At 44.5% G+C, this 26449-nt stretch overlaps 2 protein-coding genes across 9 annotated transcripts in view; one reads left to right on the top strand and one right to left on the bottom strand.

Annotated features, from left to right (window-relative positions):
* The first annotated feature begins 293 nt into the window (after positions 1-293).
* The window catches only part of rn (rotund), a 35585-nt gene continuing 9429 nt past the window's right edge, over positions 294-26449 (top strand). The window contains exons 1-7 of one of the 7 annotated variants that reach the window (XM_033380617.1): positions 294-813; positions 1678-2369; positions 8978-9496; positions 14290-14391; positions 15793-15832; positions 17653-17703; positions 17833-18137. In XM_033380617.1, the coding sequence (XP_033236508.1) occupies positions 1881-2369; positions 8978-9496; positions 14290-14391; positions 15793-15832; positions 17653-17703; positions 17833-18137 (1506 nt within the window). In that variant the 5' untranslated portion in view covers positions 294-813; positions 1678-1880. Of the gene's footprint in view, positions 1010-1399; positions 1513-1677; positions 2370-7172; positions 8445-8977; positions 9497-14289; positions 14392-15792; positions 15833-17652; positions 17704-17832; positions 18138-18438; positions 18865-26449 lie in introns of those variants that run through there. The other 6 variants (XM_033380611.1, XM_033380610.1, XM_033380607.1 and 3 more) reach the window with 6 other exon arrangements.
* RacGAP84C (Rac GTPase activating protein at 84C) lies at positions 21253-23606 on the bottom strand. 2 transcript variants are annotated; one of them, XM_015182718.2, is made up of 5 exons: positions 23390-23604; positions 23136-23327; positions 22279-23080; positions 21998-22222; positions 21253-21924 (listed from the first exon to the last, which is right to left on the bottom strand). In XM_015182718.2, exons 2-4 carry the CDS (start codon positions 23288-23290, stop codon positions 22199-22201), a joined length of 981 nt encoding a protein of 326 aa, XP_015038204.1. In that variant the 5' UTR covers positions 23291-23327; positions 23390-23604; the 3' UTR covers positions 21253-21924; positions 21998-22198. The 2 variants fall into 2 exon arrangements, with proteins under 2 accessions (XP_015038204.1, XP_001359760.5); XM_001359723.5 differs by having other exon boundaries at positions 23136-23606.

Below are 26449 nucleotides of genomic sequence, written 5' to 3'. Positions count from 1 at the left end.
AGAGAGAGAGAGGGAGAAAAAAGAGAGACCAACAGAGACAGAGAGAGAACTAGTTTTTTGTTTGCAGAAGGAGTAAAAAGCTGTTGCGCATGCGTCGCCGTCTGCCCCAAAAGCTGCCCCATGACTGAGCTGCGAGACTGGCTGCCTGCCCCCGTCAGAGCGAGAGCGAGAGCGAGTGTGCCACTGCTGCAGCAAGAGAGCAGGTAAAAGAGGGACAGAGAGCACTGGAGAGAAAGAGAGAACGAGAGCTGTGGGGCTGCCTGCCGCTGCTGATTCTGCTATCGTCGTCGTCGTCGCTGCGATTTGGCGGCGAGCCGTACCGTGCGAGGCATTTGAATGTTTTTTTCGTGGCCGCACTCAGCATTCGAGTTCGGAATTCTTGCGAGCTGGCAGCAACTTTTTTGCCTGCTGCTGCTGTGCCGCCTTCCAGCCGTCTTCTTCTGCCTGCCGCTAAGCCAAATTAAGCCCCGGCCTGTACGACCTGGCCCGAACTGAACTGAACTGAACTGAACTACTGGCCACTGTCCACAAGCCACTTTCGCGCGCGCGTTACAGCCAAGTGCACTCATCGACGACTGCAGTGGCAGTCTTTCTCGTGGTGCCAGCCCCAGTCCCAGTGGCAGTCCCAGTGCCAGTCCCAGTGCCTGTTTGCAGTCCAGTCCCTGCTTCTGCTTCTGTTTCTGTTTCAGTCCCAACGCCAGTGCCAGTGCCAGTTTTTGCCCCGCGAATCCGTGAAGAATTCTGTCGCAAAGTGCAATGCATTTTCATCATTCCGCGAGTGCAGCTGTTTCTGTATCACAATTAAAAAATCGAGTAAAGTGAAGTTGAAAATTGTTATCACCACACGTCAGGAGCAATAATCCTCAAAAGGGTAGAAAGACCCAAGTGTCAATACACTGAGAGCCGAAAAAACGGGTTTAATAAAGTGTTCAACTGTGAATAAAGTGAATGCAAGTGTATGAATATTGAATATTCTGATCATTCCAAGTGGTCCCCCCCATTCTGAGTGGTACTTATGGGAAATAAATGAAGTGTGGATGAAAGAAAAAGTCAAATGGTTAAGCAATGTATTAGAAATCCAGAAAAATTATAAGAAATATTGGTTAACTAACGATTGTATTAGAATACAGAACAAAAAAAGTGTCGGTCATCTTACAGTACAGACTATAGTTTTTATAATATACAAGAAAACCAATTTTCAGCGCTTCTTAGCTAGAAAACCCTTCTTAGAGTGAGGATAAGTCCAGAACATTCTATAAGGATTGTTTAAACATATCTTGAGGTCGATACAAAGTTGTTCACTATGTTGAATGCCTTTCCTTTATAGGGATCGTTCAACCATATACCAAACTCCATTCGTATATAATTTCTATGGGATAATTTCCATGATAGGCAATTTCGACAGTCCTCCAGTATTTAATGGCGGCTTTTGGTTGGCTTTTTTATACCGGGTGAGACTTCATCAACATAAATGGAAAGCCTATTGAGAAAGAAGCCTTTTGTGGAGTCCAGGTCAGTCGTCAAATAAACTACATAATCAATTAAGGTTACGCCATCGTTTTAGGACCGTATTCCTTTGGGGTTTCTCATTCAATTGCCAAACTTTTCCAAAGATGAACTATGTATTTCATAGGCCAATTGTTTTTGCACTGGTTAACCAATTGACTTTCTCCATAGCCCCATTTTCCAAGCAAATTTCTCAAACAAAGTGATTGCGAACATTCCAGTTTAAATACTCGTATATCAATTTAAGACCAAAACCAAAGCCTAATGGAAAGCTCAATTGAATATTGATTACACACAAGCCAAGAGAAGAGTGCCAGGCGATTTAGTAGGAAAGTGAGCTTCGCTTCACACAACCGCCAATCGAACTTGCTTAAATGATTATGCATGGTACCTGGTACAAAGGACCACAGTTGGCGCATCATCCACACACCCATCACGGAGCAGCCGGCCACAGCCACCACAGTGACTACCATCAGTTTCGCTCGTATCCCTCGTTCGTGGTGACACCCTACCATGATGGACATGCTCCGGGCCCGGCCACGCCCACACCGGCAACGCCCTGCAACATTGGTCCAACAGTTGGAGTCATCGGTGCCTGTCAGAGTGGCGGCGAGGGGCAGCCACTAATCGTTGAGGGGACCTTTGCCGCCGCCGCAGCAGCCGCCGCCGCCGCAGCTGCTGCAGCAGCCACCGTTGCCTCGAACGGAGGAGCCAACAACGCCAACAACAACACGCCCCTGCTGGCCAGTCCATCGATCAAGATCGAGCAGGTCTTTGGCGATCAGGCATCGTCTCTGGGAGCCGTCGTCGAGGATTATTCCCTGAGCCTTGACTGCCCCGTCGAGCATACGCATAACTTTCGGGTGAGTACGCGAACGAGTACGAGTATTCGTAGAGATAATGTTATTATGTTAAATAGGGGGTTAGTACTAGGCTCAGAAAAACCCCATTCGAGCAGCTGCTGCACTTGCACGCACCCTCCCAGCCCCGCACACACACACTCACACCGAACAGGGGGCGTGCCCCAAATCAATTTCCATAAAATCATCCAATAACACTTAAAACTCGAGTGGGGGCAACACAACAGCAAAAAACTCCGACAGACGCAAGTGGGAAGCGAGCAAAAAATACGAAAACAAACACGCCCCCAACACGAAGAGCACATGAAAGAGCACACACACACCCCCCGCTCTCTTATGGGGGAGTGTGTAAGAGTGCCTGAGCGCCAGAGGGCAGTGGAAGAGAGCGAGTGCTTTCGAGTGGCATTTTTCGGGGGAAAAACACTCAAGCTTTGGCGGGGGGATTTTATGGGCTTGCCAAGGATACTTTTTGTCGCCCTGCGTCTGGTTCGTGCACAGGATATGCCATAATTATATGGCTTTCAGAGCTTTTCGCCATCTAATGGCAATTGACTCGAAGGGTTTGCTTCTAATGGTTTGGAGGTCAAGTGGCGAAACGCCTAAAGGACTTCAACAGGTTGCCATATGAAAGGTGTAAATAGGAGGGGGGGGGTGTGCTTACAAAGCTTAGTTATGGCAAGTAGTTGCAAGCAAGCCACTTGTGGAGTCTCCGAATATGAAATGTCTTAGGGAAATACAATTGTAAGAATAGAAGTTCTTACCATTTTTGATGCGAATCTGCAAGAACATTCCAAGGATATTCTTTAGAGGAAATTACCTTTTCCAGCTAAGAGTATCCATTTACATTTACGAGTACATCTTCCTGTTCATAGACAGACCTTTTATCTGTTTAACCCCACCCCAGGACACACACACATCCTCTGGCATACATTTCAATTATCAGCGAAAAGCAATTCCTTTTGCCATATCTTCATTGCACTCCCTTGCATGTGTCTTAAAGGCCAAGACCATTTTCTTTGCTCTCCCGCAATGCAAAAAGGACGCACGTTCCTTACTCTTATCAGCCATTTCACAAGGATACTGCACTCCCACACACACACACACACGCCAGTGTGGTATGTGTTAGTTGTAAAAAGGGCAGCTGGAAATCCTTGCACATAAAAAGGAAAACAGGAAAAACAGAAAAACATATGCTCCTGAACAGGATTTAGGTTCTGTTATTCCCCCGTTTCCACCATGCGCTGGCTTGCTGCCGGCGCAGCGTCAACTGCGGCGCCAGCAGCTCTGCAAATGCAACTCCAACAGAGGTTGGGGCAGAGACTCCCTGCCGTTTGTCATAGTTCCTTTTGAGCAAATCGGCTTAGGAAAATGCATTGCAGGAAAGTAATCTTAGATATACTTTAGAAATCCATCATGTCAAACTGATGGAGTGACCAAGTGATTATAAGATCTACTGAAGATATCATCCTTATCAACCCAGGAGGTATAACAACGTTTTCAGTTAAAGAACAATGACAAACAATTCTGCGATACTATTATCAATTATCAGAATAGAATAAAGTTAGGAATTCTAAAAGCAGACTTTGAAGTATTGTGTTATATAAGATATATCTTTTATAGAGCAATGTTTTCATCCAAAGAATAAATATTTCTCAGCAGAAGCAACATACGTATAATCCGGAAAAACCTTTAAATAATCTTGATCTAGTTTTGACCTGGCAATACGTGACTGATTTTCGATGGCCTCCCCATCTCCCCCCTCGCAAAACAAATCTCGATTTAAATAGAGAAAAAATGCAAACAGAAAATAGGGGAAAAAATTCAGAGGAAGCACAACAGCACACTTAAGGTTGGTTGCATGGTTCGAAAAAAATGGTATGAAGAAAAACGAAAAATAATATAAACAAAATGAAGGAAAAGAAATTGGCGCTCGTGAAATGTTAAGGGACAGGAACGGGGCCCAGGATATAGCGCTGAACAGCGGAACGGAACGTTGGAGCTGGAGCTGAGGACGAACGCTGGCAGCGCAGCGGCGTTGACGACAACGGCGTCGTTGACGTCGGGCAGCAGCTCTGAATGGTTTTTATCCTTTCTTCGATGTGTCGTCGCGGCGTTGCCTCTGCTGGTATCCTCTGTATGTATCGGTGTATGTGTGTGCCTCTATGTGTGCGCCAGGACATCACACGGTTTCGCTTTTCTTTTACAACTTTTTGTTATTATTTCGTTTTTTTTCTCGACGTTGCCCGCTGCCTGCAATGTATTTCTTTCAGTTTGCTGCCGTTTTTTGTGCTTCATGTGCAAGAAAAAATACAATTTTACTTGGGTTTTTTTATGTCCATGTGAATGTATGTGTGTGTGTGAGTGTTTGTTACGGCTGGCGCCCCTGCCCCTCTGCTCCTTTGTCCTACCTCGCCCTGCTCCTGCTGCAGAGCTCTACTTCTTGAGTTTCCTTTTCGCGCGCGCCATTTCGCTGCTGATTCTGCTGCTGCTTCTGCTCCTGCTACTTACAACAAACAGGGCCATAAGTCGCTGGAGCTGTAGCCCGCCCCGCAACTAGCGTAAGTCCCGAGACCGGACCAAATAGCTCGCTTCCGCTGTCTGTTTTCCATTTTTGTTTTTTTTTTTTTTGTCCTGCTCTGCCGCTGCCTCTGCCACTGTCGCTGCTGATGCCGCTGCTCCTGGCAAGACTCTGTCGCAGTCAACGCCGACGCTGGGATTGTTGCATGTGGCACAGCCCGAGTTTGTTGCCTTTGGCGGGAGTGCAACTGTCGTTGTCTTCAGTTCGCCAGGGTTTGGCCAAATCTATTGGTCGCGGTGCCACGTTGCTCGCTCGCTCGCGTTCGCGTCTCCGTGCTGCGGCTTTTTGCTACGTGGTGAACGGTTTCGCGGTTGACAGCAGCAGCTGCAGCAGAAGACAGCACCAGCTGCGGCGATTACACAGTAGATGGCGCCACAAGGCATCTGTAGGCAGGGTTGCAATCGTAATTAATCAAGACAGGACGAGGGGATATCCGTATGATGGAAGATATAAGGGTCAATTGGATTAAGAGGGATTTCGCTTTCAATCTTTGCCAAAGTGAAATGATAGTAGTGGGACTCCAAAGAGAATGGTATTCCAACAGAATTCATCTTAAAGAGGAGATCTGATCACGGAAGGAGTTGTCTCCTGATCCATGTCTGGTTTGGTTTTCTAAAGATCTAAAAGACTTAGATGAAAGCAGATGGAAGCTGATGAAAGACAGATTAAAAATAAAGTTCTTAGAGTTTGGTCAGTGAAATCTAACAATCCTCTAGCAATATATGACGGTTTTGGTCTCAAAATCCTTCAATAACATATTTTCATAGGATTTTATTTTGCACACCATTCATATTTTTCGTAACTTGGCAGCGAATTGCCTCCTGACTGAACTTTGGCTGCCTTTCAAGTCCACCGCAATACCAAAAACTGATTCCGGGGTCACTCAATTGTAAAAGGAAATGTGGCACATGCTGTTATTGTTGTCCACGCCTACGGCCATCGCATCTATAGAATAGAAGGGCCCCCATCACATCTAAAGAGAATCTATACAGAAGGACACATAGAGCTTCAGTTCCTAAAGAACCTACACATACACCTACACTCGCTCACAGGAGCGCAAAAAGAGAGGAATCAAAATAATAAAAATCACAAACATGAGCAAACCGTATAAAAGAAAATCAATCTGTCTTGCAAGAGCACCTACGTTCTACCCTCCTGCCCAACCACCCACCCCTTAGCGTCACTCAGCGTCGCGCAAATTCAGCTTTTATTTTCTTCAATTTTTTCCTCCATTCTTCGTTTTGCTTCTTACAAGGAAAATGCTGCAGTGGCGCGCTGAAACTGCAAATGTATGTCTTTATAACGGGGCAGCGTGCATATAAAAAGGGGCCAAGGGGGAGAATTATAAAATAAAATAGGAAAAAGAAACAGGAGAACAAGCTCTAGAAACAACAAAAAGCAGGAGCAGCAGGACGAAGCAGGAAAGAGCAGCATGCAGCAGAGCTTGAAGGAAGGTTACGGTGGAGGAGCAACAAAACATTCACAACACACAAGAGTCCCCGTTAACACATACACGTTATCTGTGTGTGTGGTGTGTGTGTGTGTGTATGTGTGTTTGTATATACATTTGGTTCGCGCGCGCTCGCAATTTTCTTTTGCCGCAGCTTCCCAGCTTCATGCCTCTTCAGTTGCTTGCTGCTAATGCACTTTGAGTTCCAGTTCGGTTTTTCAGTTGTTGCAAGCTATCCCACGCTTGCTGGCTGCCCCTGACGTAGACGGACGCAGACGGACACACACGGACGGGATACAAAACACACACACACACAGAGACAGAAGCGTACATAATCCTGGCAACAAAATGAGTATCTTTAACTGAAACTACAGCCTCGCCTGATACTATAAGTGAACGAAACAGCAACCGGCTTAAATGTGATATGCAAACCGTTAAAACGTCTCGGCGGGAACGACCGGTACCGTGTCGGTGGCGTATACGCGATGCTCGTTTCTCTTCGCAAGAAAAGATACACCCCATCCACTCTCTTCCCTCCACAGTGGCCGAGATACAATCGAGCGCTTAAATGAAGTTCCTTTATGAAACAAAAAACATAAAAAGAGAATACTAAATACAACTATGTAATCTTATAGTCTATAAATCAACCAAAAATGCAACGCAAAGTTCCTATCACGTAGTGCAAAAGTCTATATTTATAAATCAAATCTACAATATTTATATTTAAAATAAAATAAACACATATCCGTAACATATACGCAAATATATCCAAAAATTATATAAACCAAAAATTGCTAAACAAATTGCAAATATTTAAAAAGAATTTTCCTAAAACATGGTAAACCTCTCATGGGATCACGTTTATTCACTCATCGTGTGACAAATATAACCTAAGCTCCTGCCACGCCACACATCAAACGGCCACAAAATGAAACCATCATAAATGAAAAGAAAACCAACAAACTGACAAATAAAGAACCCATCCGAACAAATAAATCATCATAGAGAGACCCGCAGTTGTTTGTTTGCTAAAAAAAAAAATAAACAAAAAATCCACAACAAATAGGAATAGCAAAATATTCAAAATAATACAAGAACAGATCTCTCCACATGCCTATCAGGGAAACCCCCTCACACACACATAGAAAAATCGTAATAAAAAACTAAGAAACAACTTTTTCAAGGTCATCTGTGGCAAGTTTCTGGTGGTGGCAAATCATTTCCATTTGTTTCAATTTCTCGACGGGTAGAACAAGTTTTTGAAGTGCAATACACCACGTTCTAAAATAAAATAAAAGTTAAGCCAAAATAAAATGACATCGAATTCTGTGGAAAAGTTTTTCCCAACTCTTTTTTGTGTGTGCCTGTGTGTGTGTTTGTGGGAAAAATCAAACAAACTGAGCTTCAGTTAGATAAATTGTTGTAAGCGGGCTTCCCACTACCCGCTTTTCCCCAGCATTTGAAAGTGAAATCGACGGCAAGGACTACAAAAGGAACATAAAAACGGTTGCCTACATTTGGGCGCTTCAGCGCTTGGGCGTTTGTCATGCACGAAGTCATAAGCAAATACAACCATACGAGCCATCCGGACAGGGACATGGACATGGACATGGAGAGGCTGAAGGATCATCTGAAGCGGCACCAGACCCAAGAGGTCACCCACTACATGGGCGCCTCTTCATCCCCGTCCCCTTTCCTGATGCCCGCCGAATTCTACAAGAGCCTGCTGGCCAGCGCCGTTCTCCAGCAGCAGCAGCAGCAGAAGTGCGACGCCATCCGCTTCTACTCCCAAACGCCATCGCCCATCCTAGCGTCGAGTGCGACACCATCTCCGTCCTCCGCCCGCTCACATCTGCCCACCAATTTGTTATTCTCCTCGGCGGCTGCGGCGGCTGTTTGTGCTGCGGCCGCAGAGTCCGCATCGGCGTCAGCGAAGCGCAGCCACCAGGTGAAGACGGAGCAGGATGAGCAGGAGCCGCAGGAACCACAGGGAGATGTTAGCCAGGAGGAGGAGCAGCATGTGATTGAGAAGAGCACTGGACGACAGCATGTTAGTATGGCTACTGGGGTTGGCCAGGCTCTATTTGTATAAAAATGCTAAGAAAAGCCATTTCGGTACCATCTCGAGTGCCTTAAACGCTTAATACTATATCAACCTTTGCTGAACCTTTTGTTGAATGGGTGATAATTAAGAGCTTTGCACAGGCCAATTTCTGTTTTTTATACAGAAAGGTCAAGGCTTCACAGACTCTTTCCAATAAAGTGTTTTGCTGAATTTCAACCACCACTAAGAGCTACTTTTACATACATATACTCGTACTTATATCTCGCCCCCATTTTATCAGCAATTAAAATTACATCCCAAAAAGCCTGATTAGATATGTAACCCTGCAGGAAGTTCTCCAAAAAGGGAAGGTCTAGCCGCCAACAATAATATCATCAAAAATGTTCAACTCCATTCATTCAATTTCATTTTTCATACCCGATACATTAACCAGCACACATCTCTCTCTACGCAAATGTTGAACAAAACGCAAAAAAAAAACCCTTTTCACTAAAACAAGGAACAATTTTTCATTGCAGAAACCCCACAGCAACAACAACAACAACAACAACAATAGCTACTCCTGGTCATCCAACAACAACGAAGTCGTTCCAACAACACCACCAACGCCACCCATCGAAGGCAACGCCACCCAAGCGACTTCAGTGTCCGCAATTAATTTGAATCAGACCCAACCCGCATCACAGACGCGTCCGAACTTTGGCAGCTCCATAAAGTCACCACCAGAACCGGCGAACGCCACCACCACCGCCGCCACATCGGCAGCCGCCACGTGCAAAAGCCAGGAGCACCACTCCGGCTCCGGCTCTGGCTCCAGCTCGAGCTCCAACCCAAATTCGAGGGCCGCCTCTGTGGCCGCTGCCGCCGCTGCTGCTGCCGCCGCCAATATGCCGATCGGCGGTGTTCAGGGTCAGAACCCCACCCAGGGACTGGTCCACTGGATGAGCGCCGTGATGGCCGAGCACATGACGGGCCAGACGCATCACGATCCCACCGCAGCCGTGGGCATGCACTACATGTGGAATGGCAATGTGGATGTGAGTATGAGGATCATAAGGATAACGTCGTCGAAGGCGTGGCACTTGTTAATTCCAGCAACTTTCGACTTGTCGCCAAAGTTTGTCTTCTGATTTTTCTCCCCTCTTTTTGCAAGGACAAACTTTTGGTAGTTAAGGAGAGCGAATGAGGGTGAAAAGTAAGGGAAAAGTTTTATACTTCCCTCTGCAGTTGGCACTTGCAGTTGCCACTCGCTGGCCCGAGTCCAATAAAGGGACTTTCCTTCTCTAGTATCTCCATAATTAATATGCAAGCGGACTTCTTTTGCTAACAGAATTAAATAAGTGATGCATACTAAAAAATGAGCCATTGCTAACGGGTTTTAAGACTAACTTAATATAATTTTAAGATTTTTCTCAACTAGTTTTTGAATTAACACTTTATCACGTTGCTGTTGGATCTTATCAGACTTTGTATCCCATAGCTTCTGCTGCTGCTGGAAAGTTATTCCAAGTTCACTTGCAAAAGACAACGACCTTAACCCTCAGCGAAGTTGAAAGCCCAGCTTCAGGTCAACTCATTACAGAACCCATTCCCACGGACTGGAGACTCGCAACCCTTTTTTCAGCAGCTCATCTATAGCGATTTGTTACGCCGCCAAGTTGGGCAAAGACCCTGCCCAACCACCCACTTCCTCTCCTCTCCCCTTTGAGGCTGCACTTTCACTCGACAAAACTTCGGGCCAACAACTGGCCGGAACTCAAACCATTTACTGTCTGTTGCTACATGCCCAAAACCGTACCCGAAGCTAAGCCAGAGCATCCTACCCCATTCTACGAGAGCCCTTGCTCCTTCCCCTGCCACAGCAGACGCGACGCTGAAAAAAATCCTTTTGAGCAGCGTGGTCTTCCTCCCCTCCTCCTTATTTCTCGCAGTCCGTCTCCTTTGCAGTTTTTCCTCTCTCCTGTTTTTGCCTTCCTTCTGCTCCTGCCACAAAAACTCCTTGAACGCGTCGCGCTCTCTGCACGCGTGCCACGGGAGTAACGGGGGCGGGGGCGTACTACGTTTTTTCTATAGAATTTTTTCTGCGTTTTTCAAGATGTAAACAAGTTTTTCTTTGCGCAACGCGTTAAACATTGTTTTTGTTGAGTTTTTCCCATTTTCTTTGTGTTTTTTTTTTGTTTTCCTTATTTTCCCTTTTGCTTTTCATTGAGCTTCAGCGAGTTTTTTGTCAGTTTTTCCACATTTTTTTTATGGAAGCAGCAGCGAAATTATTGTTTTGAATGGAGATTGATTGTCTCCAAGGACAACGACGTGTCCAGGCAGAAACGTTCACCTTCACTAGCCTCTCTTTCTGACTTTATATTTTTCTATCTTTCTATCTCTCTCTCTCTCTCTCACTGTACCTATCTCTCCTTCTCACTCTCTTGTGCCCCATTGAGTTGACTCGTTAGCAAAGTCTCTGGGAAAAACCATTTAAAAACTTTGCTACACCCGCATGATTCTTAAAGGATAGTTAATTAATTTTTAAAGTTGAACAATGGTCTCTTGCCCTCTCTTTCTTTCCATCTCGTTCTCTCGCTCCTACTTTCTCTCTCTCTCTCTCTCCCTCTGTCTCTGTTGGTTCAACAATCAGGATATTTTTTGCTGTTGTTGTCACTTGCATTAGCGAAATTAGTTAGCCAGTAGAGAAGCAGAGCAAAGTTGGCAGCAAAGCTCACTAATTAATTTTGAAAGCAATTGCACTTAATTTTTTCCCTGTCCAAAGACTTGACTTGTAAGAAATTGGATTTGTTTAGCGTGATTCTATGGGGAAATTCGAAGAAAAGACATTTATTTGTAAAGAAAATCATTGTGTTATATAAACCATAGTTATTTGAGGTTTCAAATGAAATTTTTGAAGAGGAATTTCCTTAGATAGCTTAAACAAGAATCCAATAGACTCCATTAATTAATAACTTCCAAAACCGAAACAAAAAAAGTGTACCCTTAACCACGGCACGTTTTCGAACAAAGCTTTGCAATTAATACTTATGCTTCAATTAGAGGCGAACAGAACCCGTCAATGTGATGCCAAACAAAAAAGTGAAATGCGAAATGAGAAACGAAATGAAAGCCAGTCCATGAACTCCCAAAACTCTGACAGGAATCGTGTCCAAGTCCAGAACGGAGGCTGTAGCTGTAGCTCTGACTAATGGGGCCAGAGTCGAATCGCGGCACAACGAATCGGGAATGGAGTTAGACCAGAAAAAAAGAAAAAGAAAAACGACCTGGGTAAGAGAAAAAGAGAACCGCCAAAACCGCAAGCAACTTCAATTTTTTAAAGTAATTGCTGCAAAGTTCAACACAATTTTTGTGAGACAACAAAATCAGCAAGGACCTATTGCTAACCTCAGAGCTCCCGGCAGCCGCAGGACGCAGCAGTTTGGCGACAAAAAAAAAAAAAAACAAAAGATGAAACACAAGTGCGGATGGTCAAACATTTGAACACAAAACAACAACAACAAAATTCAGTTCTAAAATGCGAAAAAAATCAATAGAAGCAGACAGTGGCAACATGACTAAAAAGATGTGAGGGCAAAAGAAGTTAAATAAAAATGAAATGCACAGAGGAGTGTAAAAATAAAAATAAAAAAAAACCCCAATGCAAAACCAAGGTGAGGGCAGAGCAGGGCACGTCTTGGGAGTATGGGGGCGTGGATCTCCGCAAAGGTCGCTACAATGTTCCCAACGCGCATTGGGGTTTGAGTCTCTGTTAAAGTCTGGACGTGCAATTGCAAAAAAAATTTAAAAAAAGAGGAAGAAAACAACCGAAAAAAGAGAATTTTTCAACGTTTTCCGCCTAATTTTTTGCACTTTTTTATATTGCATAGAAGCAGCCGCCTTTCTGCCTTGCCCTCTGTCCAGCAGCCCCAACTCCCCTCCGTACCACCCAACCATCCAACCATCCTTTGGCTCTGCCCCAAGTCGACGTCTCTGCTCTGCTGCTGCTTTTGCTGCTACTGCTGCTCCCTGCGAAGGGGTTAAAAAATTTGTTTTGATTTTTTTCCTCTAGAAATTTTTTTACGTTTTCGCTGTTTTGGAGCTTCAAAAGGGGAGCAGGAGAAGAAAAATGCCACAGTGTCTCTGTGTGTGTGTGAGGCAGAGAGAGAAAGAGAAAGCTGCTGCTGCGCTGTACCATTTTTTTCTTTTCGAAAATTTTCTTTGGTTCTCCTTCTTTTTTTTTTTGTTCATTTTTGCTGCGTGCTGGAAACCCAAACTCCGGATGGTCGTCGCGGGTGACGGAGTGTATGGGGCCAGGCGATGCCTTCCTATTGCTGGCTGTATGGCTGGCAATGTTGGTTAGAGAGGACTTCCGTCCATGTCCACAGCCATGTCCATGGCTCTGGTCATCTTCATCAGCAGCTGCGTGTGTGCGAGTGTGCGTGTGTGCGTGTGTCTGTCTGTCTGTCTCTGTTTGCATTTTTTCCTAGCCCACCTACTAACTAGTCATGGCTGCAGCTTCACGATGGCCAGAGTGTGAGCGAGAGGGCAGAGATGGAGAAAGAAAGAGACAGAAAGAATGGCAAAGAAAAGAGAGAGGTGAGGTGGATGGGTAGTTGGTCGGTCCCCCATCCGAGAGGATGGTCAACTATGAACCTCCACAAAAGCAACTAAAACAACAAAAGTGCTAACGCTCAGCGGTTCACACCCACACACACACACACGCACACACACACGCTTCGCATCACATATGTGAGAGCCTATCACACACTGGCCAACTCCCCCTTGCGCTATGCACCACTTTTTTTAGTTTTATTTGGTTTTACTCCTGCTGCTGTTTCTTCTATTTTTTGTGTTGTTGTTGTTGTTGTTTTTGTTGTTGCTTTTGACCAACACCAAAAGCCGCCGCACTTTTGCCGGTCTCCTCGGCATCGCCGTCGCCGTCGCTTTGACACCTCGATTGCGTGGCACGCGGTTTTCTATTTCAATTGACACTCACATTTATTTGTATTAGTCTTTCGAGCTTTTGACCCCACTCTTTTTTTCTTGTGACTTCTCTTCCTGGTTTCAAGTTCGAGCATTGGTGACATTTTTTTTTTTTGGGGATTTATTGGGATTTTACCAAAAAATTAGGCCGTGGTTTTGAGTAGATCAATGGGTAAAGGTTTCCATTGTTTGGAATGTTATAAAACAAACACTTGAAAATAGAAACTTTGGATTAATGCTTATGAAATCAGATACATACATATTTGTAAATGATTTGTAATTGGTTGAAGTGGCACAAACACAAGCTGCATATAAAAACTTTGAATTAATTTAGAACTAGCAAAGGGAAAAATGGAAACAATTTTGTTAACCAACTAAAAAAAAGAAGCGAATAAGTAAAGCATACAAAAAAGATCAACTTCCACTATATTTTTTCATATTTTATAGCTTCAAAAAAACTAGAAATTATACCAAGCAAATAAGTTTTAATTTAAATGAATTGGATGGTTGAAATGCCATTAAGATATGTGCTCTTAGGTGTACAAAAATTAGTTGATATAAAACTAAAAATTATTCATTCTATTAATTAAAAAATTAGGAAGGGAACCCAAAAAATATGTCAAAGGTATATCTGAGATATCCTAACTTCTTTAATCATGTGAAACATGAGCAACATCCTGCTGTAGATTTCCACACATCACGCCATGGCGTCTCTTTTGTTTACTAACTCCCAACGAGCATCCCAATCTAAATTGTTCATCCCATATTTCGCTTTTCTATTTCCATATGCCGCCACTAATTGACCAACAAAACGCTGGCCATAAAACAAAACCAAACATGGAAAAAAAAAAAAAAAAAACCACAGCATGCCAAAGACATAAGCGATTACAATCTTTGGCCGCCGACGCCGCGCAGTCATCAGCATGCCAGCGAGCATCATCCAATGTCCCTGAAACAGGAATACGAGGTAAGTGTCCACCCCATATCTGTATGTGCATATAAATATCTAAGTGTGTGTGTGGGTTTATCTATAGATCCGTATCAAAATGTTAGCAAAACAAACGGGGGAATAACTTTATGGCATATGCATACCCCTCCCCGCTGTTCGCCAACAACCACACAGCGGAAAACGAGAGCAGAACAAACAAATTCTAAGCTCGCGTGCCGCCATCGTTTTGGATTTGTTTTGCTCTTCCTTTTATGCAACCTCTCCCTCCATTCCCCCCAGTCGGAACCGGCTCCTCCCTGGCACCCGCCCCCTATTACCACCCCCTACACACAAACGCCTGGTTTATATACTTTTATAGCTGACTGTGTCTGGTCGCTGCCAGACTCGCTCTATGCTTTTGGCCTTCCTATTGTTGCCGCTGCAATATTTGTATTCGTATTTATATTTTCTTGTTGCATTTTAAGGGGGGAAACCCCTGACCCAGCTCTCTTCCTCTAAGCATATTGAAATTGTTTAGAAAAAAAGCCGGCTGTCATTTATTTTTTGACAGCAAGCCAGCCAGCGGCATGCGGCGTTTCATTGGGAGTTTATTTTATTTGATTTCCATTTTCCAGGCATCGATATAGATAGTCCTTCCGTCCGTCTATCCGTCTGTCCGTCCCTCTGTCTGTGTGTTTGTCTGGGGTTTGTCCTAGGTCATGTCCGGTGGCTAAAGGACTTTAACCCATATTCACAATTTACATGCAATCGAAAGCTGTGCGCCATTTTTTCTATGCTACTCGTACTATTTTCTCTGGGTTTTACTCGCATTCCTCGTTTTATCTCTCACTCTCGCTTTGCCGTCGGTTAGAATTTTTATTTATATTTTCTCGCCGGGATTTTCTGTCATTGCATTTGACGGCTCGCTATGGGTTTCACGGGTCTTTGGCTATGGGTTTGATGGGTTCTTTTACTATTCGATTTGATGGGTCTACCAGTTTTTGTCACGCATTCGATTTGCTTTTTCCCCGATTCATTTATCGCTTTGCTGGCGCTTTGACGCGTCCTGACAGCTGGCGAAAACATTTGTTTTGCCAAATGACATTTTGTTTTCCATGTGCAACATTTTTAATACGATTAGCCGAATCATTAGGAAATTTTGTTTAAATATTTTGACAGCATTCTGCAAATTGTTTTATGGCCATTTGATTGGAGCACACTAACGGTGGCGGGGCGAGGGGCAAAATGAATATTTGATAATAATGTTAGGGTTGATGAGGTTAATTAAAAGTGTGTGGAATATTTATGAATTGACATTAAACAACAAGCAATTAGCGGGTATTTGTTGGATTAGACACTACACTAGTCGCAAATCGAATCAATTGAATCCCTACAAAGCCAACGCTTCTGATTAGTCATCAATTATCCTCTCCCTTTCAGGCCAAAATGAACGATCACCACCACAACCAATTGCAGAAAGGTGAGTCATTGCGGAATTGCGGAACGCGGACTGTCCCTTTTAGCGGACTGCGGACTGTGGACCTATCCCAATCACTTGACCTACCCAAAAACCTGACTGACAACAATGCGCTTGTTAATTAATTGCTCAGAAAAACATCGAACGATAATCACGAATTTGCACAGGGACTGCGATCTCAATGGAGTCAGATTCAGATCGCGGCGCGCGAACCAGAGATCTCCACCAGATACCGATCTCAAAGATACTCTCGTACTCGTACTCGTACTCGTACTGAATGCTGCAAAAGGGGCAAGAATGCAAAAGTAAAATTGGAAAACGCGTGCGGGCCGCGGAACAACAAAAGCCTCGAAAGACAATGTACTCCCACGGAGTATCCATAGCCGCAAAGCAGCCCAAAAATTGACCTTTAACAGCAGTTGTTGTTGCCGTTGCTGCTGCTGATGCTGCTGTTGCAAGATGCTTACAAGATGTTTACATAAATTCCTAAAATGCAAACAACATTTTAGTTGTTGCTACTGCTGCTCCTTTTACTGCTGCTGCTGCTGCTGCAACATTGACAGCAACACGCTCCCGTTTGCAGACTGGAGAACGGAGACTGTGGGCCATAGGCTGGAGGAGCTGGAGGAGGCTGAACGCTGGAGGCTGGACCCCCGAGTGCTTGTTGGCGTTGACGTTGGCGGCAATGATCTCAGTCCGATAATGTCAACGCTAGGCAATTGGCCAATAAGGTTGTTGTTGCTGCTGTTGATCTTGCTGCTGCCTCTGATGCTGCTGCTGCAACTGCGATAAGCATCTGGCCACATTGTTACCATCGATGTAGATGTACTCGGATCTGTGTGCGATTCTGTGGCAAACTCTCGATCTTTCTCTCTCCTTCTCTCCTTTCGAACAAATTAACAAAAAGGCAACATTTACCAGTACTATGATGGGCCATGGGTCTACCTACATATACTCGTATCTGTTGCTCATATTGCCAGTGGTCTCTCATTTGAAATGCCGCAAATGGTTGGCGCCACTTGGCCAGCTTTTGTAATTAACACAAGTTTATAGGGAGGAGGATATAGTGTTTATGCCCAAGCAATTATGTACCTGCAAATGTTTTATTAGAGAAATGTTTTTGACATAGCTGCTGGGGCGCCACAAGTGGGGGATTATTAAAGAATTTCCTCATTAACCATTGAGCAGAGCTGGCCAATTATGTTCATAACTAGATGATTGTCCTAAATCCTGCTAAACCCTTGCACAGCACAGCACAGCACAGCACAGACACAGCCACAGACAAACTCATTAACAGATTCACACAATTTTTGCACGCAAATGGCCTAAGCAACCAACCACCGGCGGCCTCAGGCAGGCAGTCAGTCGAGAAAAAAATTCTAAAACCCGTGCAAATGTGAAACTATTTTCACATAATTCCTCACCGCAGCAGCGGCAGCAGCAACAGCAGCAGCAGCAGCACAGTCGAGCGATTTCCCAGTGGCAATCAGTGAGGCCAACTAATGTCTCAGTTTAATTAGAGGCAAAAAGCAGGCAACGGACAACGGAAAACGAGTAGGAGCCAGGAGACGCCACAGTAAAGAGGATGATGTGGTGGCAGCGCTGGTCAGGTGGCGACATGGTCAACGTGAGTGAACGTTAACGTTTGCGGCAACATCAGACTCCGACTCGCGCTGAACCGAACCGAACTGAAGCATAACCAGACTTGATGGACAACCATGGGGCAGCATTAGACGGCGCCACACGGCTGACATACACAACTCGCTCGTCGCGAGTCTCAAGTCGCAAGTCCAAGTAATGTTACAACTCAATTGCCATTGCAGGTCACTTTCTGGATGACAATCGTCTGGAGCATCATGCGGTGGCCGGACAAGGTGAGTTACATGTGGCAGCATCTGTTAAGACAGCCCCATCCAAGAGGGGGAGATGAGTCATCTTCGGGGTTGTATAAGCTCTGGATCACATTTCATTCGGAACCTCTCCTTTCACCGCTTTTGTTGCAGGTGGCCTGGGTCTGGGAAGTGCCGCCAATGGCGGTGCGGGTGGTGGTACCTCTGGCGGTGGCAACTCCAGCCTGGTCGCCCCTTCACATCATGGGAATCATGTGAGCGCCGCAGCCGCTGCTGCTGCCCATCATCACAGCTCTGCAGTGGCAGCTGCCTCGGCGGCGGCTTCTCTTCTCGTCGTGCCCCAACCCATCAATGCCAGCAAAATGGGCGGCGGCCCGGGAGGTGTCGGTGCGGGGACCGGTGGACATGCCCCAGGCGGTGGCAGTGGACGCAAGTATCAGTGCAAAATGTGCCCGCAGGTGAGTCCATAAACGATTATCCCGATTCCCAATTTTTCCCCCACCCCCGCCTGTTGTTGCTGTTTGTATCTTAAGGGTAGTGCCTGCAACAGTTAAATTATGCTGATGCCGATGGCAACCGTTGGTTGCATGAATCCTGGCCCCATTCGGCGTCGGATTCGTGGCCTCAGAGGACCCCGGACGAGACACCAGCTTTTGTTTACAATTTTCCAGTTGATTAATTCGGGGAAAAGTTTCGAATTTCAATACCCCACTCTCATATCGAATTCCCCTTTTTCTCACATTCATTCACGGCTCACAGTGCCCCACGCACTCTTTGGCATGACACTCAAGCCAGGACAAGAGCCAGAACCAGAGCCGGGAGCTGAGCATGGGCCAGGGCGCAGAACAGCTGCAGTTGCCTCGTAAAATGTCAATTATGCATCGGCCCTTTGCATGTGTTGATTGCTGCTAATTGAGCTTATTGTTTTTTAACGGTTATTTGTGGCAGAACACTCGCAAAGGGCAAGGCAGGTGCCAGCTGCCACAGGTGAGAATATGCTGCTGCTCCTGCTGCTGCAGCTGAAAGGAATCTCTGGTAGAGTGTCAGCGATATGCGTGGGACACAGCCTTGGGTGGGCTCAAGATCTGATGAGAGATCACAAAGATCTTTACAGTAGCTGCAGTTTACAGAACAACATAATACCTTTCTGTATTCAATTATGCAATAAAAGAAACTTTCACTGTATGCCACAAAAAGGATGAAACAATAAGAAAGAACAAAAAGTGTATTGTAGTTACAGTTTTGTTGTGCAGCACAACACCAGCATTGACAGAGTACGAATTTTTGGACGAATGATGTGTCCGGCCAGATATGCCACACCCACAATGCCCACAAATTGCGGTGCGGAGCTAACAGAATTTGCAGCGCTGATGAGCGGTGCACACACACACACACATATATATATATAAAAGCGAAAAAGGCTGTAGCAGGGGGCCAGCCTGGGCGGAGAGGTGTTCATTTGTGCGAGACAAAGTGAAATAGCAGCATGCCTAAAAGTATGCTACACTCCCATTTTTTTCTTCTGCCAGCTGCCTGCATGCGTTTTCCTGTGTGTGTGAGAGCTGTCCATTGCGTGCTTGTATGAGTGTGTCAATTTTGCGTTTCCTCTTTGGCACACATACTACTGTGTGTATGTTGCACTACAGAAAATTAGTGCGTTTCTACGCTCAAAAGCGGCTGCTGCTACTTTTTTAATTACCCACACTTTCTTTTTTTCCGATCCTGCCACTGCCACTGACGCCGCTGTTGCTGTTGCTGCTCCTGTAGCTGGACTTTGGCAGTCAGGACTCGGCCTCGGCCTCGGTCTCGGCTCGGTACCCAGTCCCAGCCTCAATTGGAATTACTACACTTGGCACTCTCATCTGCACATTGGGATGGCCGAACAAAAAGCCAGCATCAGCTCTTCGTTTTTTATGCTTTTCCCTGGCACTGGCCACATATTCCGTATGTACCCTGCCCCACGCTTATGTGTGAGTGAGAGCCAGCCTATCATGTTAGTGTGTACTCGGCTCTGCCACTTTCTTTGCATCGTTTTTTGTGTCGAATGAAAATGGAGGGAAGGGGCAGCCTTGCACTGCAATCTCCACCTCTTCTTTTTATGGAGTTGGCCAAAAAATTATGTTCACCATTTTTTGGGGCGCATGTCAGGAGGGTCTTCATTTTATATGTTTTTTGCATAGCAGCGGGAAGCGCGAAGAATATATAATATTTTAAAATTATTTGTTTAAAATAAAAATTGAATCAGAATAAAGATTGAATGCAGAAATTGCTGAAATATAAATACTTTAACCAGGAACAGAAACAGCGAGAGACTGTGCCGAATGGAATGATTAAATGGGCTTCAAAGTGATGGGAATGCCATTGAGAAAAAGTACTTTGCACCGCCAATCCTTTATGCATAAATTCCACACTGTATACCTATGATTTTTGAATTCCATTAGCCATTCAACCTAAGTCCTTTAGCACTAAAATTAATCATGTACTTGCACTAACCTTTTTTTGTAACAAAATATTTGTCTTGTGAACAAAAACAAAAATAACTATTTGGTTAAAATAAAAGGGCGCGCTGTATATGGACCGCATGCCGCGCCCACTTGTTTCGGTCGACCGCCACACGGTTTACATAAAATTATAGAACACGCCTAGCAAAGGGGGCAAAAAAAAACAGTGGAATTAACTGAAATAAGCATAAAAGTATGCAACGGTTTTTGCACCATGTTATTATTAGCGCAACGCCACTCATGTGTCTGTATGTGTGTGTGTGTGAGAGAGAGAGAGAGAGAGAGACTCCTCTGCACACACACCCTCACACATACGCATAATACGCTTTTATTATTTTTAACGTGCATTTTTTAGTTTTATTTGACATTTGCATTTACTTTTTTTCCACCATTCTTCTTTGCTGCACTTTCAACATTTCCTGTTTGTGTGTGTGTGTGTCCAGTCACTAACACGATTACACGAGTGGCCAGCTAAAGGGGATAAGGGGGTGTGAGTGCCTGGTGTGTAGGTTGGTGAGACCATGGGGTGGGGGGGCAAGGGCTCACACTATCAATTAGTGAATTACATGCGAAACAACGATCGTAAAATGCTCTCGACCCAACATACACAACGCGGAAAAACTGCTGAGAAAATAGAAAAATTGTGAAAAATTTGTTGCGCATACCAAAGCAGGGGGTGGGTGGGTGGCCATACAAATGCATAGTCAGAGCAGCACACACATACACATACTCACGCTCTCTCATGTTATGCCTGTACATATGTACTGGTACAATTGTGGCGGCTTGTGTCTGTTATTCCCCTCATTTAATTAACAATAAAAATAGGCTAAAAAAGTCTAAAAAATAAAGTAAAAACTGCCTGCGAATTATGCATGCACACGCACACGCACACACTTGCATATATTGCAATCATGCCATTTGTTAAACAATTTCCCACACGCGCCCCCAAGTAGGCAACGCTTCTGTTGCCGCTGCAGCAGCAGCAGCTCACACATACATTCGCATAGACAGGGGCCGGACTACGGCAGGCATTAAAATTTGATCCGATATAATACATGAATTATGTAAACTATTTTTATTTTTGTTTTGCTTATTTATTTTTCTGTTTTTCTCTTTTTTTTGTTTTGTTATTTTTGTGCGCTGCACTTTTCTGCCACGGTATTGGTGCACGTTGCAGTTGCAGTTGCCCCTGACTGGGTATCATCAGTGTGTGTGCGTGTGTGTGGCATTAGCATTTGGTTAACGTTAACGTGGCAGATGGAGCAACTGCAACTGCAGCCCATTTTTAGCGGTTAGCAACAGAATCGCATTGCACTCTGTCGCCGTCTCGCTTTAGGTTTATTTTTGATTTTATTATACATTATTTTATACCCCTCAATGGTTGTGGTGGTGTGTATGAGTGTGCGTATGGGTCTATTTATGCACTCGTCCAACGCATTCGAGTGCTTTGTTTTGCTTTGCTTGTTTTTTGCATTTAATGGCCACACACACATACAGACATTCCGCATTTTTTGCCAGCACTCAGCAAATTGTTTTTAAAACGCCAAACTAACTTTTTTCTTAGCGCCTTCACTTCTTTCTGTATAGCTTCGTTCCATACACCCATCGGTGGCATAATATTTTACTTTGTGTTTTGGTTTACGCTTCACATAAACATAAATACTCGTATGGCCAAATGGAAATTATTAATTTTTTACATCGCTTTTTGCCCTCGCTTTAGGTTGGGGAATTAATCAACATTCAGCTAAAAAAGTGGAAATTCAATTTAAAATTTTAATAAATGTTTCAATATTCCAAATATATTGTCGATAGCTTACCAAGCTTTGGGCCATGCTATATTATTTATATCTGGCGAAAATGATTTCCAACTGCGTTCTTATTTTATTTGGAAAACTTCATAACAAAATCATAAAAAAAAAAATTGTAATTTAATTTCAAATTTATAGTTTTAACGTAATTTAAAATGATTTTGAGCAGATGTTTTCACGTGTAATTTTTTCGAGTTTAAATTCAATCATTCATCTGATTGTGGAGAGATTCACCTGCAATACAGAATAACATTAATAAATGCTTCAAGGTGCAGACTATATCTACTTACCATAGATCTAAAATAGGTTTTAACATTGCTCCAACGCCTGTTGTGATGGTGATCCCATTGTCTATGTGTATACCGGTCATCGTCCGTGTAATCGCTGGACTGAGGCGCAGGCTGCACCTCCAGAAACTGAACCCAAAAGACATGCGGCAGCAGGAGCAGCTCCTTCAGCACCTTGGTCCAGGTGGTCACATTCTCGACCGTCAGGTCGAGATCACCGAACAGGGTTGGGGCCAATATAAGGGCCAGATTGTTGATAGACATCCTTACATTCGGACTGTCAGCCACACGCTTCCAGTGCAGCATGAGGTAGGCGAGAGTGTCGCGATGGGCCTGCTGCAGCATATGCATTACGTGATAGACCTGCTCCTCCACTTCCTCGGGATTACTGTGGCTCGTGGCCCTCTCAAAGTCGCGCCTGTGGTAGATGGGTATCAAGGGATGCACCAGACGGCGAAGGAACTCCTTGATGCAGCAGCACAGGGTGTTTGTGTCCTTGCTACCAAGATGCGGTGTCCACTTGCCACGCAGCAGCTTCTGCCGCAATTGCTTGCACTTCTCCCGCGTCGAGGACAGTCGATAGAGCCCCTCCTGCTGCAGCCCACGCTCCTCGATCTCCGTCACACAATGGACTATCAAAGCCGGCACCATGGGCGCCACCGTGGGTGCATAATCACTGAGGCTCCCACGCTTATTGCTCATCTGCGGCTGTGGGATGCAGTTGACTGTAAGCTGGCGAGAGCAGCCGATGTGGCAGCGCAGCGGACAGGCCCGACAACGCAGGCAAGCCGTTCCAAAGCCGATCCTATTAAGAGCACAGTGAGATGATGATCTCTCCAGTGACGCGATGTGTGACTCACCTTTTCTCGCAGTGAACACAGTTGCCCACGTGGAAGTAATTGGACTTCACCTTGAAATTGTGCTCACGCAGTAGACCGGAGTGGGACTGCGAGCAGGTGGTATAGCAGTCGTCCAGGCCATCTCTGGACAGTCCATCGCCGGTACTCGGATTCATGTCAATTGCATTGTCCAGCGTCTCAATGGATTGAGATCTGTACATGCGAAAATGTTCGGTTAGATCATGGTAGGAGCTAAACTCCCTCAACAATCCCACTCTGCTCTGCATGGCTTGACGTTCGGGCACCAAATGAAAAAGTCCAAGAAAACGTTCTGAATCCAGCTGTTTGTTGTTTTTCAGTTGTTGCCGTTTACCTCCGATTTGAGTCAGCGGCTGAAAGGTTTTCGTTTCGTTATGCTTCTCAGAATCTATTAGCTCCGAATTGTTTATTTAGACGTTTCGCCGTCAGCCTACTGAAATACACTCCTATGTTTTGTATAAACAAACATTCGTTTGACACATGATCGCTATCTGAGTATGTTTACAGGAAATTTCAAATGTTTTATCCATAATTGGAGCATTGCTTGCTGCTTAAAAGCTGATGTCTTTCATATTTTCCACAGAAATGCCACTGATAAAAATTTTCTGTATATTAAACCAATTGAAATACAGATTTCAAGTTCATTTAAAGTCTTTACAATAAATAGAGAACCAACTTTCCCCTCTTTGCTGGTTCAATGTCACTCTACAAACTTGCAAATCCACCGAAATAAAAGGGAAAACTCCTGTAAAAAACAATTTGCTAAAGTATCAATGAATTCTAAGCGCCCTGAAAATGGCTCAATGGCAACGCTAAATGGATGAAAAATTCATGGAAAAACGTTTTGCGGCCACCAGACAGGGAAAACAACCAGGAAAAATATTGTACGAAAAAAATGGAGTGAACTTCATGGGAACCAAATTCGGATTTTGTACGGATAGATATGTATATCGTAACAGAAAGCAAATATGCTGAAGCTCAAAAACAAAACTAGAAATAGAAAAAACTGCAGGAGAGATAGGAATGGCTCAATCGAAGACTGCGAATGGGAAGGGGAGTCTGATCTTCATGTTAAGATAATGGTTCTACTGTTCCCCATCTATTCAGATCTTTGGGAGTCCGTGGGTGGAGGTATTGAGAGCTGAGAGAGTGCCTGCAAAACGGAATATAATTGTTCAGTTATTCGTATGTATTTTTTTTTTTTTTTTTTGACTGCCCTGCCAGAGTGAAATTAACGAACAGGGCGGGGAATTTGATTTTTATATTTTTTGTAGTCGTTTTTTAGGCGTCAGCTGCTGCAGCGACGCCGCTTCCGTGTCGGTGTGACTGCGTCACGGGGGGTGGGATCGGGGTACGGAGTGATGACTGGGGTGGAGTGTGGGAGGGGATGAGTGAGGAGTGGTCGCCACATTGAATTCGTAGTTATTAATGCGTATTGAAATGCACATGTGAGTGTGAGTGAGAGTGTTGCTCTCTATCTGTGAGTGAGAGTGTATATCTCTCTCTTTCTCTTTGTGTGGGGTATCCAGATTTTCACTTGCATGTGTGTGTGTGTGTGTGCGTTGTGTGTGTGTGTACTATCTATGTGTTCGAGTGACTGTTTTGTTTGTATTCAAAGTCCACAAATGCCAGTCACGCATCGCAATAAGCCCATGCAGTCAGCCCTAGCCATAGCCCCTGTGTATAGGCCCCTCTCATTCCATCTTCTGACCAAAACGTACTTTTTTGTACTTTTTCTACCCATGACCGTTTGCATGTGTGTGTGTTTGTAAATACGTTAGTGTACAATCTGTGCGTGTATGTGTGTGACTGTCCATTGCGTTGCGTATTCAAAAAACAAAACAGCATAAAAAATTCTTGGACATGCAACAAAACATGTGCAAAAAAAAGAAGCAGAGCCGAGCGAAAAACGAATGCTTAAAAAATGGCATCAAAGCACGTTGACAGTGTTGCCACGTGGTGATAATTAATTTTTCACACACGCCAGAGTTGACTTTTGAGCGATCAAAAAAGTTTTTGAACAGCACTACAGCTGCTACAAAAATATTAGATTCCCGAACGTTGTGGTAACAAAAGTACATTTTTAAAGACTACACAAATGGTGCAAATATATGGAATATATTTCAAAAGGTAATTTCTAAAGAAAGAGTAAAATTACCATTGGAAAACAATATCTTAAGGCAGATGATCCTCCATCTGTAATTAACCTAGCATAATTATCCCTATTTCATCATCAAATATCCATCTTAGTTGAATATCCTTTTTCTGTACAACCTTCTGCTACAATTGGCACATTGTTTAACCCAATTCTACAATTTATAATAAATTATATTTTTCAATGGCAACTCTGCAATTTTTTGCAAGATTCTCTTGCCCCATCGAGAAGCGAAACACATGCAGCAGCAACAGAAACAGCAAAAAAAGAGACCTAAAAAACAAAAATCTAAAAGCGAAAATACAACAGCAAATGCAACAAAAGCAGCAACACCACTCATCCCTCTAAAGGGGCCGAGGGAGGTCCTGGGGAAATGGCAGGCAAAAAAATGATTGTGTTTTGCGAATGGGGGGGGGGTCAAAATGCACAAGGCATCCTTGCAGAGCGTGCAAGCGGGATGGCATGAGCTAAAGGAAAAAATTTATTTCCTGTGGCAAGAAAAAAATGGGTGGTGTGGGAAAGAAGAAGGCGGAGAGAGAGGGACAAACTAAAGGGGCGGCTGCGAGAAAAAAATGCACAGCGAATGGAAATGGAAAAAATTCTGGAAAAAATGTGCAAAGTGAGAGAGACCGAGCGCAGGTGGAATGGGGTGGCTGAGAAGAAGTTGAGGCAAGGTTGCAATGCGAAAAAAAGAACTTAGAAATAGCAGGAGCAGGAGCAGCAGCAGCAGCAGCAACGTCGACAACGTCAGACACAAGCGTCGACGTCAGCAGAAGAGTCAGAGTGGGCGGGAGAGTGTGGGTTGCATGGGTGAATGGATGAGTGGGTGGTTGAATGCTCGATGTGAGGTGGTTGCTGTTGGCAGTTAAGCCAACGCGGTGGCTTAGGTCAGGGCGGAGGCTGCCTGAGGTGTGTGCCGGTGTGTGCCAGTGTGTGCCGGGGCTGCTTCCTCCTTTCCATTCTTTTCCATTCTGTTTGGGTTTTTTTTTTTTCCTGCATTTGCATTTGCTCTCAAGTTGTTTTGGGACATTCCTTTTTCCCCAGACTGATTGAGTGCTGGAAAGCGCAACCACAGAAATGAGGCACCGAGTCGCATCCACAGGCAGACAGCTCTGCCTACTTATTGGGGGCACATTTCTGA

This window comes from Drosophila pseudoobscura, chromosome 2, assembly GCF_009870125.1.
Source record: "Drosophila pseudoobscura strain MV-25-SWS-2005 chromosome 2, UCI_Dpse_MV25, whole genome shotgun sequence".
Classification (NCBI taxonomy): Eukaryota; Metazoa; Arthropoda; class Insecta; order Diptera; family Drosophilidae; genus Drosophila; species Drosophila pseudoobscura.
The sequence above is the reverse complement of the archived record's forward strand: the minus strand, read 5'-3'. Positions and strand labels throughout refer to the sequence as shown.